General features: G+C 46.4%; 1 protein-coding gene across 8 annotated transcripts in view; it reads left to right on the forward strand.

Moving 5' to 3' along the window:
• ptgr2 (prostaglandin reductase 2) overlaps positions 1 to 18,362 on the forward strand; it is an 81,969-nt gene that overhangs the window by 50,007 nt on the left and 13,600 nt on the right. For 6 of the 8 annotated variants that reach the window (XM_067991108.1, XM_067991109.1, XM_067991111.1 and 3 more), the window contains 4 exons: positions 1,979 to 2,188; positions 3,919 to 4,040; positions 9,611 to 9,698; positions 13,320 to 13,359. In XM_067991108.1, the coding sequence (XP_067847209.1) occupies positions 1,979 to 2,188; positions 3,919 to 4,040; positions 9,611 to 9,698; positions 13,320 to 13,359 (460 nt within the window). Of the gene's footprint in view, positions 1 to 1,917; positions 2,189 to 3,918; positions 4,041 to 9,610; positions 9,699 to 13,319; positions 13,360 to 18,362 lie in introns of those variants that run through there. The other 2 variants (XM_067991113.1, XM_067991115.1) reach the window with 2 other exon arrangements.

Here is an 18,362-nt window from a genome sequence, read left to right on the forward strand (position 1 = left end):
AGGACTAGGGGACATAGTCTAAAAATTAAAGTCAGGACTTTCAGGAGTGAAGTTAGGAAATACTTCTACACGCAAAGGGTGGAAGAAGTTTGGAAAACTCTTCAGCAAACGGCAGTTGATGCTAGCTCAATTGTTAATTTTAAATCTGTGATTGATAGATTTTTGTTAACCAAAATGTATTAAGGGATATGGGGCTAGGGCGGGTATATGGAGTTAGGGCACAGATAAGCCATGATCTCATTGAATGGCGGACAGGCTCGAGGGGCTAAATGGCCTTCTCCTGTTCCTATTGTTGTGTGTGGGATCTTGCTGTGTGCAAATTGTCTGCCGTGTTTCTCTACATTAAAAAAAAGAAAGACTTGCATTTATATAGCGCCTTTCATGACCTCAGGACGTCCCAATGCGCTTTAGAGTCAATTAAGTATTTTTGGAGTGTAGTCATTGTTGTAATGTAGGAAACGCAGCCAATTTGCGCACAGCAAGATCCCACAAACAGCAATGAGATAAATGACCAGATAATCTGGAGGATTTTTTAGGTGTTGGCCAGTACACCCAAGGCTAGGAGAACTCCCCTGCACAACACTTCAAAAGTACTTAATTGACTGTAAAGCACTTTGGGAAGTCCTGAGGTCTTGAAAGGTCCTGGGAAGTCCTGAGGTTATGAAAGGCGCTATATAAATGCAAGTCTTTCTTTAAGTTCTTCTATAATCCTTTGGTAGGTCATCTGCTGACTAAGACTGGCGGTACGAATTCCATCAGATTCCTTGCGTGGAGTGTCATTGCACACCGTGCAGTTTCATGCTCTTCCCATTTGGGGCCTGGCACTTTGTTGTAGTTGGAACACCTGCAATCTGTGGTGTCACTCCGTGGTGTCCTATTCTGTGGCAATGCCTGGCTCTCGGCTGTGGCAACATAATGCGAGGGATCGGAGCGGTCATTCAACTGCCAGGATCCTGATTACCTTGGGGACTTGCACTCCTTAAATCATCTGGAACTAAGTCCAGAAGTCATAGAATCTTAAAGCACAGAAGGAGGCCATTCGGCCCATCGTGCCTATTCCAGCTCTTTGAAAGAGCTATCCAATTAGCCCCACTCCCCCGCTCTTTCCCCGTAGCCCTGTAAATTTTTCCTTTTCAAGTATTTATCCAATTCCCCTTTTGAAAGTTACCATTGAATCTGCTTCCACCGCCCTTTCAGGCAGTGCATTCTGGATCAAAACAACTCGACACTCCTCTGATTCTTTTGCTAATTACCATAAATCTGTGTCCTCTGGTTACTGATCCTCCTGCTTGTGGAAACAGTTTCTCATTAGTTGACACAAACTTCAGTATCTTGTTTTTTAAAAGTCCGTTCGGGCAGTGTTGGCAAGGCTGCAGTTGTTGTTCATCCAGAGGGCATTAAGTCAACCACCTGGTGTAGGCTTGTATCTTGTGTAGGCCAGACCAGGTAGGGGTGTCAGTGTCCCTTCCCTGAAGGGCATTAGTGAACTACAATCTGACAGCATGGCCACAAATAAATTACCCGATTTATTGAACTTGTGACCTCTGGGTTATTAGTCCAGTACCATAACCACGACAGTACTGCACTCCGTGTGATTAGTGAGGGACGGGGACTGGGACGTCTGTGTCCCCTTTCTTGCTCAAACTAAAACCCACCCCTTCGACTAAGCTTTTGGTCACCCGCCCTAATGTCTCTTTCTTTAGCTGGGTGTCAATTTCTCGTTCTGAAGCGCCCTGAAACGTTTTGCTAAGTTAAAGGCGCTATATAAATGCAAGTTGTAATTATTTCACGCACAAAGTGACACAAAATGGCACCTTTGCAATGAAATGATGAGTTTGACGGGGATTCTGCGATTGCATCCTGTGTTTGGAAATGAGACAATCTCAACAAATATTTTGTTCTTCTCTGATATACCAGGTACATTTTAAGGCAGCGAGTTAATCGAGTAGAGTGCCTGACTTTGTAACTGTGCCACCAGATCAGTCGTCTCGAAGGATGTTCCAGGGTGGTCGGGATCTGCGGCACGGATGAGAAGTGCCGGGTTTTGGTCTGTGAGATAGGCTTTGACGCGGCCATCAATTACAAGAAGGATAACATCGCGGAGAAGCTGCAGGAATACTGCCCGGATGGAGTGGACAGTTATTTTGACAATGTCGGAGGGGAAATCAGTAACACTGTCATAAGTCAGGTATCGATGTGAGGGTTGAAGGAATGTGAAGGGCGGGCTACACAATGTCTGGAATAACTCAGGCTTTTCCAGTAGCAACAACTTCCCCAAGTGGCTAACGGTGCCTGTGCCTCTACCTCTACTCCCTATCTCCCCCAGACAACAGCAGTCGTGAATAAGATACTTCCTTCCCCTCCCCCGCCCCCAACCAACTCACCCAGAACCCCTCTCTTCCCCTGCCACCCCAATAGGTACCTGTTGCTCTGATAACTTGTACCAACAGCACCCCAACAGATGATGATTAAAGTGTAAACAGGAAGCATCATTGAATCATCGGAGCTCTTCTCTCAAGAAATAGGATATAAGAAATAGGAGCAGGAGTAGGCCATCCGGTCCCTCGAGCCTGCTCCATATCTCCTTGTTCTTTTTCCCCACTCCCATGTGAGGAGGTGGGTCAGATCTTTTCTTGTTATTGTTCCCACCAGGTGGGGATGGTCTAAACGGGGCAGGAAGGGGGAGGTGATCAGGGGCCAGGGCTGAGAACTATCACTGGCCTGTAAACTACCACAGGCAGGCTCGGCTTATTGGAAACAACATTGATGCTGCTGCTCCACAGGGACTGGACAAAGTCCCCGCCTCTAGGTGGCCTTGGCAGGCACCATTGCTTCATTTATCTTGTGGTTGGTTAGCACCCAGTGCTGAACATAGGAACAGGAGGAGGCCATTCAGCCCCATTCAATTAGATCGTGACTGATCTGCATCTTAACTCCACTTACAACAACAACAACTTACATTTATATAGCGCCTTTAACATAGTAAGACGTCCCAAGGTGTTTCACTGGAGTGATATACAACAAAACTTGACACATAAGGAGATATTAGGACAAGTGACCAAAAGCTTGGTCAAAGAGGTAGGTTTTAGGGAACGTCTTAAAGGAGAGAGGGGGGAGAGATTTAGGGAGGGAATTCCAGCACTAGGGGCCTAGTCAGCGGAAGACACGGCCGTCAGTGGTGGAGCAATGAAAACTTACCTGCCTATACTCCATATCCCTCGATACCCTTACCTAACAAAAGTCTTATCGATCTCAGTCTTGAAAGCTCCAATTGACCCCCAGCATCCACAGCCTTTTGAGGGAGAGAGTTCCAGATTTCCACTCCCCTTTGTGTTTTTTTTTATTCGTTCACGGGATGTGGGCGTCGCTGGCAAGGCCGGCATTTATTGCCCATCCCTAAGTGCCCTTGAGAAGGTGGTGGTGAGCCGCCTTCTTGAACCGCTGCAGTCTGTGTGGTGACGGTTCTCCCACAGTGCTGTTAGGAAGGGAGTTCCAGGATTTTGACCCAGCGACAATGAAGGAACGGCGATATATTTCCAAGTCGGGATGGTGTGTGACTTGGAGGGGAACGTGCAGGTGGTGTTGTTCCCATGCGCCTGCTGCCCTTGTGAAGAAGTGCTTCCTGATTTCACCCCCTGAATGGCCCAGCTCTAATTTTAAGGTTATTCCCCCTTGTTCTGGACTCCCACAAGAGGAAATAGTTTCTCTCTATCTACCCTATTGGATACGTTTAAAGACCTCGATTAGATCTCACCTCAACCTTTTAAACTCAAGGGAATAGAAGCCCAGTTTATGGAACCTGTCCTCACAATTTAACCTTTTAAGCCCTGGTATCATTCTGTAAGGTCAATGCCCCATAAATATATTTCTGTTTCTCTAAGTTAGCACAATATTACAATATGTTTCTCTTTAACCCAGATGAATAAGAACAGTCACATCATTCTGTGTGGACAGATCTCCCAGTACAACAAAGATGTGCCTTACCCTCCTACACTGCCTCCCCACACGGAGGGTATCCTAAAGGAAAGAAATATCACAAGGTAAGGAAACCGTGTGGGGCGGAGGGGGCGCGGGGTGGCGGGGGCGGAGGGGTTGCGGGGGCGGGGGGCGGAGGGGGCGGGGGGCGGCGGGCGGGGGGGCGCGGGGGCGGGGGGGGCGCGGGGGTGGGGGGGGCGGAGGGGGTGCGGGGTGGAGTGGGGGGGGGGTTTGTATCTTCACACTCTTCCCATGGAGAATAGAGTGAAGTAGTGGAAGATCCGTAGGCTGATTAACAGTCTGACAGGCCGTGAACGCTCCTTCCATGGCTGTAACCATCTTTACACCAGCCATTAGGGGGGGAGGGTTTTACGGGCTTCCACATTCCGTACGATGTTGGGGGGGGCCACTCACACCCACCGGACGTGAGAATCCCGCTAGATGTTAATGCAGAATTCAGAGCCGGAGCTCCAGCCTCCCCTCGCCGGGACTGTCTGGAGTGGGGTTCAAACCCTGCACCTTCTGACTCAGGCAGAGAATGCTAAGTCAGAAGGTTGTGGGTTCAAATATAAACTAAATGGTACAATTTTTAAAGTGGGTGCAGGAACAGAGAGACCTGGAGGACTGACAGGGCAGGTTGGGATGGCTGTTAAAAAAGCATTTGGGATCCTGGGCTTTATTAATAGGGCATAGAGTACAAAAGCAAGGAAGTTATTCTAAACCTTTATAAAACACTGGTTAGGCCTAAGCTGGAGTATTATGTTCAATTCTGGGCACCACAATTTAGGAAGGATGTGAAGACCTTCGAGAGGGTGCAGAAGAGACTTAGTAGAATGGTTCAAGGGATGAGGGACTTCAATTATGTGGAGAGACTGGAGAAGCTGGGGTTGTTCTCCTTAGAACAGAGACTGTTAACAGGTGATTTGATAGAGGTTCAAAATCACAAAGGGTTTTGACAGAGTAAATAAGGAGAAACTGTTTCCAGTGGCAGAAGGGTTGGTGACCAGAGGACACAGATTTAAGGTGATCGGCAATAGAGCCAGAGGCGATATGAGGAAACATTTTTTAATGCAGCAAGTTGTTCTGATCTGGAATGCACTGTCTGAAAGGGCGATGGAAGCAAATTCAATAATAACTTTCAAAAGGGAGTTGGATAAATACTTGAAGGGAAAAAATTTACAGGGCTATGGGGAAAGAGCAGGGGAATGGGACTAGCACAGGCACAATAGGCCGAATGGCCTCCTTGTGTGTTGTATCATTCCATCATTCTAAGAATTGAAGTCCCGGTCCAAAGACTTGAGCCCATAACCTAGGCTGAATCTCCCAGCATAGTACTGAGGGAGTGCTGCAGTGCCGGAGGTGCCATCTTTTGGATGAGACGTTAAACTGAGGCCCCGTCTGTCCTCTGAGATGGACGTAAAAGATCCTATGGCACTATTCGAAGATCAGGGGAGTTCTCCCTGGTGTCCTGGCCAATATTTATCCCTCAACCAACATCACTAAAACACATTATCTGGTCATTATCTCGCTGCTGTTTGTGGGATCTCACTGTGCGCAAATTGGCTGCCACGTTTTCTACATTACAACAGTGACTACACTTCAAAAGTACTTCATTGGCTGTAAAGCACTTTGGGACGTCCTGAGGCTGTGAAAACCACTATAGAAATACAACTTTGTTTGCTCGCTCGTTCTTGCTATGATAAGGATACACCAGCAATGTATGTCGAACGTCGTTTAAAGGGGTTTCTCAATGTAATTAAAGGACGTATCTCCACACAGCTGGTGTCTCTCATTAGCAGTAGTGGTTTATGCTCTCAAATTGCTGGCAAGTAACATTTTACGCCAAACTCTTCCCGAGTGTGACGTGAAGTTCCACTCTCAATACTTGAATGGAGCTGATGGGGCTCTAAAGCCATTCTCCCTTTCATCAAAATGTAGGGGGAAATTTCTTAATGTAGGAGAATGCTTGCTCGTCCTCTAGTTAGTAGTCCGCTAACTATAGCACCGTAGAAAAGATACAGCACAGAAGGGGCCATCGTGTCCGCGCCGGCTCGAAGAACAACCAGGTGTCCATTCTAATCCCACCTTCCAGCACCCGGTCCGTAGCCCTGCAGCTTACAGTACTTTAGGTCCAGGTCCAGGTACTTTTTAAAAGAGTTGAGGGTCCCTGCCTCTACCACCAATTCGGGCAGCGAATTCCATACACCCACCACCCTCTGGGTAAAAAGGTTTTTCCTCATGTCCCCTCTAATCCTTCCGCCAATCAGCTTAAATCTATATCCTCTAGTTCTTGAACTCTCCGCTAGGAGAAACAGGTACTTCCTGTCTACTCTATCTAGGTCCCTCATAATTTTGTACACCTCAATCAAGTCACCCCTCAACCTCCTCTGCTCCAAGGAAAACAACCCCAGCCTATCCAATCTCTCCTCGTAGCTGCAATTTTCAAGCCCTGGCAACATTCTTGTAAATCTTCTCTGCACTCTCTCCACAGCAATTACGTCCTTCCTGTAATGTGGTGACCAGAGCTGCGCACAATACTCCATCTGTGGCCTTACCAGCGTTTTATACAGTTCCATCATTACATCCCTGCTTTTGTATTCTATACCTCGGCTAATAACGGAGAGCATTCCGTATGCCTTCTTCACAACCTTATCTACCTGTACTGCCACCTTCAGGGACCTGTGCACATGCACTCCAAGGTCTCTCACTTCCTCTGCCCCTCTCAATATATTTCCGTTTACTGCGTACTCCCTTTTACTGTTCGCCCTCCCTAAGTGCATTACCTCACACTTCTCCGGGTTGAACTCCATTTGCCACTTTTCCACCCACTCCACCAACCCATTGATATCTTCTTGGAGTCTACAGCTATCCTCTTCACTATCAACTACACGGCCAATTTTGGTGTCGTCTGCAAATTTGCCAATCATGCCCCCTACATTCAAGTCCAAATCTTTAATATATACCACAAACAGCAAGGGACCCAACACTGAGCCCTGTGGCACACCACTGGAAACGGATTTCCATTCACAAAGACATCCATTGACTTTTACCCTTTGTTTCCTGTTACTGAGCCAATTTTGGATCCAATTGGCCACATTTCCTGTATCCCATGGGCTTTTACCTTTCTGACCAGTCTGCCATGTGGGACCTTGTCAAATGCCTTACTAAAATCCATGTAGACAACATCCACTGCACTACCCTCATCAATTCTCCTTATCACTTCCTCAAAGAATTTAATCAGATTTGTAAGGCATGACCTTCCCTGAACAAATCCATGCTGACTATCCCTGATTAAACCATGCCTTTCCAAGTGACAGTTTATCCTATCTCTCAGTATTGATTCTAATAGTTTGCCCACCACCGAGGTAAGACTGACCGGCCTATAATTGTTCGGCCTTTCCCTCGTACCCTTTTTAAACAATGGTACTACGTTTGCAGTCTTCCAGTACCTCCGGTGCCTCCCCTGTATCTAGTGAGGATTGGAAAATGATCCTCAGAGCATCCACTATTTCCTCCCTGGCTTCCTTCAATAGCCTAGGAAATAATCCATCCGGCCCTGGTGACTTATCAACTTTCAAGGATTCCAGTCCCTCTAGTACTTCCTCTCTTGTTATGTTTACCTTATCCAATATTTCACACCTCTCCTCTTTAACTACTACATCTGGATCATCCCTTTCCGTTGTGAATAAGGAGACAAAATATTCATTTAAAACCCTACCCACATCCTCTGCTTCTACACACAAGTTACCCTTATCATCCCTGATAGGTCTCACCTTTTCCTTAGCTATCCTCTTGTTCTTAATGTACTGATAAAACATCTTTGGGTTTTCTTTAATCTTACTAGCTAATATTTTTTCATGCCCTCTCTTTGCTTTCCTTATTTCCTTTTTTACATCATCCCTGTACTTTCTATATCCTTTAGGCTTTCTGCAGTATTTACTTTTCTGTGACAGTCATAAGCTTTCTTTTTCTGCTTTATCTTGCTCCGTATACTTCTAGATCAGATTCTCAGAAATCGCATGCCTCAATTTCGTGGGGTCCTGGGTAGTTACAAATGAGGAAAAACAGCCATTCTTCCGTTCTTCATTGAGATTGATTGCACTTCCCCAGTGACTAGGGCTGATGATGAGACCATATTAATGCACAGGTGTCCCCTGTAAAGGCCATGGATGTGCTGTTGCATTGGTATTCGGGGTTATTGACACATGCAGCGTGCACTTCCCACTTTGGTTTGTCCCTTTAGAAAGGAACCTCTTCATCTTTGGTTGCTTAAAACCCATTCAAGGTCTTTTTGTTGGCGTCTTCAGACCGTGTTGGTCACAACTTGTTTCTCTCCAAGGCCTTCAGACTCGCTTCGTTTCCCAACCAATTGAAAAACATTTGGCAGTTTTTGTTTCTCCCCCAGCCTCCTCCTTGTCCCCCTCCTACCTCCATAAATCACTTAGAGGGTCGGTTTTAGGATTTTAAGATGGAGGGTCGTTAGACCAGTTTTACCCGTGCTGCTAATTTTGCTCCTGCATAGAAGTGTCAGCCTGGAATATGCACTCAAGTCTCTGGAGAGTGAGACTTGAACCCACAAGAGCATTGCACGTTTATGGGACAGGGTCCCTTGTCAATTTTCTCATCGCCCCACTTCCCTCCCCCACCACACTTCATGGGCAACCTCCGGTACCTGGCTATTATTCATAGCATGGGACTGGACAGAGAATGATGGTCAGCTATTTGACCGCCATGACCAATCCTGCCCTCTCCTACTGTCCACACATGGACCCTTCCAGTAGGGGTCACTGAGTAATGAAAAAAGAATGGGCGCCCAGGCTGAAAGGTTTCTCTTCTCTCCATTTTTATTATTAAAGCATCGATTTCTCGCCTTTAATGAGGAGGATGCCTTGCACCGTATCAAGTATTCTTATAATTTAATTGTTAGTAATGCACAGAACTGCAGTTGCCTCCCATTTCTTTCATTCTCGGGATGTGCGCATCGCTGGCAAGGCCAGCATTTATTGCCCATCCCTAATTGCCCTTGAGAAGGTGGTGGTGAGCCGCCTTCTTGAACCGCTGCAGTCCGTGTGGTGAAGGTTCTCCCACAGTGCTGTTAGGAAGGGAGTTCCAGGATTTTGACCCAGCGACGATGAAGGAACGGCGATATATTTCCAAGTCGGGATGGTGTGTGATTTGGAGGGGAACGTGCAGGTGGTGTTGTTCCCATGTGCCTGATGCCTTTGTCCTTCTAGGTGGTAGAGGTTGTGGGTTTGGGAGGTGCTGCCGAAGAAGCCTTGGCGAGTTGCTTGTAAATAGTACAGTTGTTCGTTTTCATTTTGGCACTAACTCTTCAATAATCGCACTCCATTTAAAGTCAGGATGTTCTATGTACAATGCTTTGTACCAGAGGGTATTGTAATGCAGGGACCTCCTCAGTCTCCATGCACGTACTTCTATCCAGCGGGCTGGCTGTTGTCCGGGGTCCTGGGGATCACACCTCGCTTGTGTTCGGTGAACGTGGCGTTGGTGTGTCGGCCTGTTCACCCGAGACTCTAGGTGCAAGATGAAGGCGTTGTGTTGGCGGAAGTACTTTGTGCTCTAATTGTGATTTTTGTTTCTTCCTCCCACCCCTTCCCCTCATTATCTTCTACAGAGAGAGATTCATAGTGTTAAATTATTCCGATAAATATGACACGGGCCTGGTCCAGTTGAGCCAGTGGCTGAAGGAGGGGAAGCTGAAGGTACTGTGCTGCACTGCTTTGTGCATTCTTTGTACAAAAAAACCGCTGTATATAGTGACACCACAAGCCCGGGCCAGAATGGAGATGATTGGCTAATTCCCCGTCAATCACACATTAAGTGACTGGGATTGATTTTACCCACAAAATTTGTATTATGTATCTATCCTCCACTCACTACATTCTGCTGGAGAAATAATCCTGTTTTTATCGAGAGACTTTGCAGTAGTTTCAGTCATGAGTTCTATTTGCAGTAGTTTGTAGTGACTCTGTTTAAATAGACTGGGGGAGAAATTGGATAGGGCCTATTAGTGGGCAGAAGTAGCGCAATCTGCTATTACCCCATGCCCAGTGGCCCCTGCGCAGGCAGGACGAGACTTTCGAGAGGCCTGAGGACTTACCTTCAAGCAGCGTTCCAAATCAGCGATGACGCGAGGATTCAATGCAATTTGCACTTTCCACCAGCAGGGGGAGCCCCAATCCCTTAAAGGCAGGCTGTCTCTTTAAAAATCTCTTAAAGGTAGCTGGTGCCTATTATTTGCTGAAAATAGCAGTCTTCTGTCTGCACAGAGTCTGAACAGAGATCTCATGCAAAACACAGATGCAAAACTCCTGTCCCTATGTTTACAAACTGATGAGTTATGTTAAAATATTGAATAAAGGTTGCGCACTACTAAATCCCACATCCTTCAATCTGCATGCCAGACCTCACCAATCTGCCGATCTGAGTTTGCACCAGGCCTGTGCAAGAGGTGGACAGATGGAGGGACATCCTATATCCACAGGGGTTGGGGGGGTGGGCAAGAGGCCCTCCAGATGTATGCCCAAAGGCAGTGGGAGGCAGTAGGGGACGAAGTCAATGCCAGGTGCACAGCATCATGAACATGGATGCAGTGCAGGAGGAGTTCAGTGCTTTGACGCGAGTGGTCAAGGTGAGTGAGGTCAAGTACCAACTACACCACGTACTACACCCCCTATCATCCACATACCAACAAACTCTTTCCATCAGTACTCATCTCTTCTAATCAGATGCTTCCTCTCACCCTTACACATTACCACTGTTGCAAGCTGCCCACCCACAACTCACAGGCCACACACACTGGCAACTATTCAACCATGACAGGCACATCACCCAGACACACGTCCCGCTTTCTCGCAGGAGAAGGTGGCGCATATCAAGAGGCAGCAAGTGGCAGTGGCATTTAGCCCCTCGAGCCTGTTCCGTCATTCAATGAGATCATGGTGGACCTGTGACCCATATACCCACTTTAGCCCCATGTCCCTTCATACCCTTGGTTCACAGAAATCGATCAATGTCAGATTTAGAATTCACAAGTGAGCTAGCATCAACTGCCATCTGCAGAAGAGCGTTCCAAACGTCTCCCACCCTAACTTCACTCCTGCATGTCCTGGCTCCAAATGTTAGGCTATATTCCCGAGACCTCCAAAAACAGTTACAAATGTCTTGGCAGCCAGAAGCAATAATCCAGCCACTAACCTGTAAATCCTGCATGGTCCCTTTAAATAGCGCTGGTGGGGGGTCCTTCAGGCACTCTAAGACACGTTCAGATGGTCGGGGTTGAGACTGTGCGTTGAGTTGAGCGTTAAGTCCCAAAATGGTGCCTATCACTTTAAATCAGCATTGCACAGTGATTGTATCCATTTTCTCCTTACTTCACATGATTCCAGCGTTCATTATCTGCGCCTGCTGTGAGTCCCACCCCCTGCCCCCAACTCATTGGCTGACACAGTAGCATCAATACTCACTTCAAAAAACAAACTTTCTCCCACTAGTTAAAGACGATTGTCTGTCTTTTATCCTCGTTGTAAAAGATCCTGAGGAAAGTGCTGTCCAATTGGAAATCTGCAACACTCATAGTTAAAAAGGTTGGAATCTGGCTTTGGACATTTCTGTTCTGATGACAGCTGCCGGGTTCCATGGAAAATCGGCATGGGTAGCTTTGGGCCTCTGGTGGTCAGACCCTCTAACGGTTGTTGGTGAAGCCGGGGTGAGGGGGTGGGGGAGAAACAACGGGCAGCTTTGGGCCTCTGGTGGTCAGACCCTCTAACGGTTGTTGGTGAAGCCGGGGTGAGGGGGTGGGGGAGGAACAACGGGCAGCTTTGGGCCTCTGGTGGTCAGACCCTCTAACGGTTGTTGGTGAAGCCGGGGTGAGGGGGTGGGGGAGGAACAACGGGCAGCTTTGGGCCTCTGGTGGTCAGACCCTCTAACGGTTGTTGGTGAAGCCGGGGTGAGGGGGTGGGGGAGGAACAACGTGACTGCTGTCCGTTGCCTTCCTTCTACATCACCGGGCACCTGGGCCTCAGCTTACAGGCTGCCTGTAACCGGTCAGTAGGTGGTGCCCAAAAGCAATGCAGATTGACTCTTGTGTGGGGTGGGGGGAGGGGGGGCGGTTCTAACCTTTCCATTTTACAGTCCCCCCCCCCCCCCCCCCCCCCCACCTCAGATTTTACTCTCCATTGAAGTCAAAATCAGGTGGGTTGTAAAAGAGGTGGCTGAACCAATCACACCAGCTTCCCGCAGGCAGGTTAGGATAAAATTGCCCTTGTTTCTTTCCCCCCCCCCCCCCCCCCCCCTACTTTTCCTAGTGTAAGAACATTGAATTTGTTGATATACACTCATGGTCGCTGCTACTGGTAACTCCCTGACAACTGACTGCCTCTATTCTGTTTCTGAGCATCACTTGTTAATCAAAACGATGGATGCATCTAGGATTCATTCTGGCTGATTCAAGTCTTGCCAATCCCATTACCTCACTCGGCTAATTCACTCCTAGCTGTCGGTGTCCAGTTTTCAAACCTTTCATCAGGTAATGAGCTGATTTCTTGCCAGTACTTCAGAACGAGCTGTAAACAGCGAGGAAGCCGGAATGCAGACAGTGGTCGCACCCCCACCCCCGCTCAGTTTTTCGGCCAATGTCTCGTGCTGCTGAATGGCACAGGTGAGAAATTGGATGAACTTTCTGGGGCCAATGGTTCACCCATTGGGTTACTAGCCAAGTTACCTGGATGTGGATTAATGAGGGTATCAGTGCTGGCTCAGAACTCAGGAAGAGATGGGAAAATGTGAGGAAGAAGCACCATAGCTGGAGGACCATCACAAGGTATTGCAGAAATGGAACTGCTGGAAGATCCCATGTTCGGTCTCTGGTCTGCACTAAGTTAGCTGTTCTCACCCAAGATGCTCATTGTTTTCGATGCTCCCTGGACTACATAGGGGACAAATACAAAGCAGAGTTCCCGCTCCTAATCCATGGACTTGTGCTGGGAAGTATGCGTGTTTGGTTGTTGAGTTAAAGACCGGGTCAGCTGTGATAATCTCCATGTTCAAATAGCAAGCTGACCCTTACTGGGCTCACACATGAACAATGGCCGATTAGTCCAGATGTACCTTTGGACCTGTAACCCCGCGACAATCAGGAGAGGAGTTGATGATGGGAAAGAAAATTTGGGTCAGGGGAAAAGGAAAAATAGATTTTTCTGACTTGAGTCCAACATTGTTGACTTGGTGCAAACACTTCCACTGTTACATTTCCATGGTAGGTGTGGATAGTATGAATGTGGAAGACGTGTTTGCAGCTCTCTCAAACACTTCTGTTCCTGCAGGTCCGTGAGACAGTGGTGAAAGGATTGGAAAACATTGGAGGTAAGGGAATGGTCAGCTTTAAGCCATCTTTTGTTTGCTGTGGTATTCTCCCCTCGTTTCCTTCTAATTGATGTCTCTCTGTGCCGCGCATTTTACCCCAGCTAAGAGAATGGTGGGGAGCTGACTTGCTCCAGGCCTCCGCCATGAATAGGTGTCCAAGACTGGCCAGATTAGGAGATTACCTTGAATCATGGGCTTTCAAAGGGCCTTCAATAAGGTCCAATACAGTAGACTCATGACTATGGTCAGAGCATGTAGAGTCAGGGGACAGGTAGCAGAATGGATAGAAAGCTGGCTACAAAAAAGAAAACAGAGTAAGGGTTAAAGGTAGTTACTCAGACTGGCAAAAGGTGGGAAGTGGTGTTCCACAGGGATCACTGTTGTTCACCATTTACATAAATTGACTTGGGAATTAGAAGTACAATATAAAAATTTGCAGATGACCTCAAATTGGGGAATATAGTTAATACTGAGGAAGACTGTGACAAAATACAAGAAGATGTTAACCAGCTTCCAGAATGGGTGAGTAATTAGCAAATGAATTTCAATATAGATAAGTGTGAGGTTGTGCATTTTAGTACGAGGAATAAGGAGGCTGCCTACTGCTTGGATAATAAGAGTCTAAATGAGATAGAGGCACAAAGGGATCTAGGAGTACAGGTACACAACTCACTAAAAGTAGCAACACAAGTTAACAAAGTCCATAAAAAGTGCAAACAAAGCACTAAGGTTCATTTCTAGATAAATAGAATTGAAAAGCAGAGGAGGGATCAAACGGGGCAAATGTGAGGCAGTCTAAGATGAGTTTGGCGTGCGTGTGTGTAAATGTACGTAGCATGGTAAATAAGGTTGGTGAGCTGCGGGCTCGAGTCGCCAAATGGGATTATGATATAGTGACAATAACAGAGAGCTGACTCAAAGAAAGGGAGGATTGGGTACTTAATATTCCTGGCTACAAGGTATTCAGGAAAGAAAGGGAAGGAAAGAAAGGAGAGGGGTGGTAGCATTGATCGAAGAAACTATTATGGCACTGGAAAGGGATTATGTACTTGACGGTCAAAAACCAAATCTATTTGGTTAGAACTAAGGAACAATAGAGGAGCTGTTACGCTACTGGGTGCATACTAAAGGCCACCAAATAATGGGAAGGAGTTGGAGGAGCAAACTTGCAGGCAAATTACCGAAAGATGCAAGAACTATAGACTAGTGATAATAGAGGACTTCAATTATCCTAATATAGACTGGGACAGTAACAGTGTAAAGGGCAAAGAGGGGGAATTCCTGAAATGTGTACAAGAGAACTTTGTTGATTAGTCCAACGAGGAAGGAAGCCGTGCTAGATCTAGTTCTGGGGAATGAAGTGGAGCGTGTTTCCATGGGGGAGCATTTGGGGAACAGTGATCATAATCACTGTTTTGAATAGTGATGGAAAAGGACAAGGAACAATCAAGCATAAAAATACTTAACTGGAGGAGGGCTGATTTCAGTGAGTTAAAAAGGGATCTTGCCCAGGAGAATTGGAATCAAAAATTGGTGGCAAAACAATAATTGAACAATGGGAGGCCTTCGAGGAGGAGATGGCTCAGGTACAGAGCAGACACATTCCCACGAGGGGGAAAGGAAGAGCATCTAAAGCTAGAGCTCCCTGGATGACTAAAGATATATAGATTAAAATGAAACAGAAAAAGGAGGCTTATGACAAATGTAAGGTTCATAATACAGTAGAGAACCAGGCTGAATACAGAAAGTACAGAGGAGATCTAAAAAAGGGAATAAGAGGGGCAAAGAGAGAGTATGAGGATGGATTAGCGGCTAACATAAAAAGGGAACCCAAGGGGGTGATTTTAAACCCCAAGAACGGGTGTGTTGGGGGGCGGGGGGGGGAGTTGAAAACAGTTGTTTTTTGGGTTGCGACCACATCCCGGCTTTATTTCCAGGTTTAACATCGGCGTGTAAAAGTACACGCTTCCCACTGGGAATGCCAAGTCCAAAACTTTTGCGGTCGTGACCCAAAAATACAACTATTTTCAACTCCCACCCACTCCCAAACCACCCGTTCTTGGGGTTTAAAATCACCCCCCAAAAGTCTTTTATAAACATATAAATAGTAAAATGGTAGTCAAAGGAAGGGTGGGACCGATTAAGGACAAAAAAGGAGATCTTGCAGAGGCAAAGTATATGGCTGAGATACTAAATGAATAAATCGCATCCGTCTTCACTAGAGAAGAGAATGCTGCCAATGTCTCAGTAAAGGAGGCGGTAGTAACGATATTGGACAGGATAAAAATAGATAAAGAGGTACTGAAAAGATTGGCAGCACTCAAAGTAGAAAAGTCACCCGGTCCAGATGGGATGCATCCTCGGTTACTGAGGGAAGTAAGGGTGGAAATTGCAGAGGCTCTGACCACAATCTTCCAATCCTCCTTAGATATGGGGATGGTGCCAGAGGACTGGAGGATTGCAAATGTCACACCCCTGTTTAAAGAAGGAGAGAGGGATGAACCCGGCAATTACAGCCCAGTCAGCCTAATGTCGGTGGTGGGGAAACTTATAGAGACAATAATCTGAGAAAAAATTAATTGGCACCTGGAAAGTACAGACTAATAAATGAAAGTCAGCACAGATTAGTTAAAGGAAAATCATGTTTGACTAGCTTGATTGAGTTCTTTGATGAAATAACAGAGAGAGTTGCTGAGGGTAGTGTGATTGATGTTGTGTACGTGGACTTTCAAACGGCATTTGATAAAGTACCACATAATAGATTTGTTATAAAATTAAAGCCCATGGGATTAAAGGGACAGCGGCAGAGTGGATACAAAATTGGCTAAAGGACAGAAAGCAAAGAGAAGGTGAACAGTTGTTTTTCAGACTGGAGGGAAGTATAGAATCTTGAAATTTACAGCACAGAAGGAGGCCATTTGGCCCATGGTGTCTCTGCCGGCCAAAAAAGAGCTATCCAGCCTAATCCCACTTTCCAGCACTTGGTCTGTAGTCCTGTAGGTTACGGCACTTCAGGTGCACATCCAGGTACTTTTTAAATGTGATGAGGGTTTCTGCCTCTACCACCCTCTCAGGCAGTGAGTTCCAGACCCCCACCACCCTCTGGGTGAAAAAAATTCTCCTCAACTCCCTCTAATCCTTCTACCAATTACTTGAAATCTATGCCCCCTGGTTATTGACCTCTCTGCTAAGGGAAACAAGTCCTTCCTGTCCAATCTATCTAGGCCTCTCATAATTTTATAAATCTCAATTAAATCTCCCCTCAGCCTCCTTTGTTCAAGGAAAGCAACAATCCAATCTTTCCTCATAGCTAAAATTCTCCAGTCCTGGCAACATCCTCGTAAATCTCCTCTGTACCCTCTCTAGTGCAATCACTACAGTGGTGTCCCCCAGGGGTCAGTATTAGGACCACTGCTCTTTTTTTGATATATATTAATGGCCTGGACTTGGGTATAGAGGGTATAATTTCAAAGTTTACAGATGACAGGAAACTTGAAATGTAGTAAACAATGTGGAGGATAGTAACAGACTTCAGGAGGATATAGACTGGTGAAATGGGCAGACACATGGCAGATGCAATTTAACGCTGCGAAGTGTGAAGTGATACATTTTGGTAGGAAGAATGAGGAGAGGCAATATAAACTAAATGGTACAATTTTAAAGGAAGTGCAGGAACAGAGAGATCTGGGGGTGTATGTACAGAAATCTTTGAAGGTAGCAGGACAAGTTGAGAACGCTGTTAAAAAAGCACATGGGATCCTTGGCTTTATAAATAGAGGCATATGAGCAAGAAAGTTATGCTAAACCTTTATAAAACACTGGTTAGGCCTCAGCTGGAGTATTGTGTTCAATTCTGGGCACCACACTTTAGAAATGATGTGAAGGCCTTAGAGAGGGTGCAGAAGAGATTTACTAGAATGGTTCCAGGGATGAGGAACTTTTAGTTATGTGGAGAAGCTGGAGTTGTTCTCCTTAGAACAGGGAAGGTTACCTCAGTGTGGGCAAACTATTAGAATCAATACTGAGAGATAGGATAAACTGTCACTTGAAAAGGCATGGTTTAATCAGGGATAGTCTTTGCGAATGGAAATCCGTTTCCAGTGGTGTGCCACAGGGCTCAGTGTTGGGTCCCTTGCTGCTTGTGGTATATATTAATGATTTGGACTTGAATGTAGGGGGGCATGATTGGCAAATTTGCAGACAACACAAAAATTGGCCGTGTAGTTGATAGTGAAGAGGATAGCTGTAGACTCCAAGAAGATATCAATGGATTGGTGGAGTGGGCGGAAAAGTGGCAAATTGAGTTCAACCCGGAGAAGTGTGAGATAATGCACTTAGGGAGGGCAAACAGTAAAAGGGAGTACGCAGTAAACGGGAATATATTGAGAGGGGCAGAGGAAGTGAGAGACCTTGGAGTGCATGTGCACAGGTCCCTGAAGGTGGGAGTACAGGTAGATAAGGTTGTGAAGAAGGCATACGGAATGCTCTCCGTTATTAGCCGAGGTATAGAATACAAAAGCAGGGATGTAATGATGGAACTGTATAAAACGCTGGTAAGGCCACAGCTGGAGTACTGTGCGCAGTTCTGGTCACCACATTACAGGAAGGATGTAATTGCTGTGGAGAGAGTGCAGAGAAGATTTACAAGAATGTTGCCAGGGCTTGAAAATTGCAGCTACGAGGAGAGATTGAATAGGCTGGTGTTGTTTTCCTTGGAGCAGAGGAGGCTGAGGGGAGACTTGATTGAGGTGTACAAAATTATGAGAGGCCCTGATAGAGTAGACAGGAAGTACCTGTTTCCCCTAGCGGAGAGTTCAAGAACTAGAGGACATAGATTTAAGCTGATTGGCGGAAGGATTAGAGGGGACATGAGGAAAAACCTTTTTACCCAGAGGGTGGTGGGTGTATGGAATTCGCTGCCCGAATTGGTGGTAGAGGCAGGGACCCTCAACTCTTTTAAAAAGTACCTGGACCAGCACCTAAAGTGCTGTAAGCTGCAGGGC

This window comes from Heptranchias perlo, chromosome 10 (assembly GCF_035084215.1).
Source record: "Heptranchias perlo isolate sHepPer1 chromosome 10, sHepPer1.hap1, whole genome shotgun sequence".
Taxonomy (NCBI): Eukaryota; Metazoa; Chordata; class Chondrichthyes; order Hexanchiformes; family Hexanchidae; genus Heptranchias; species Heptranchias perlo.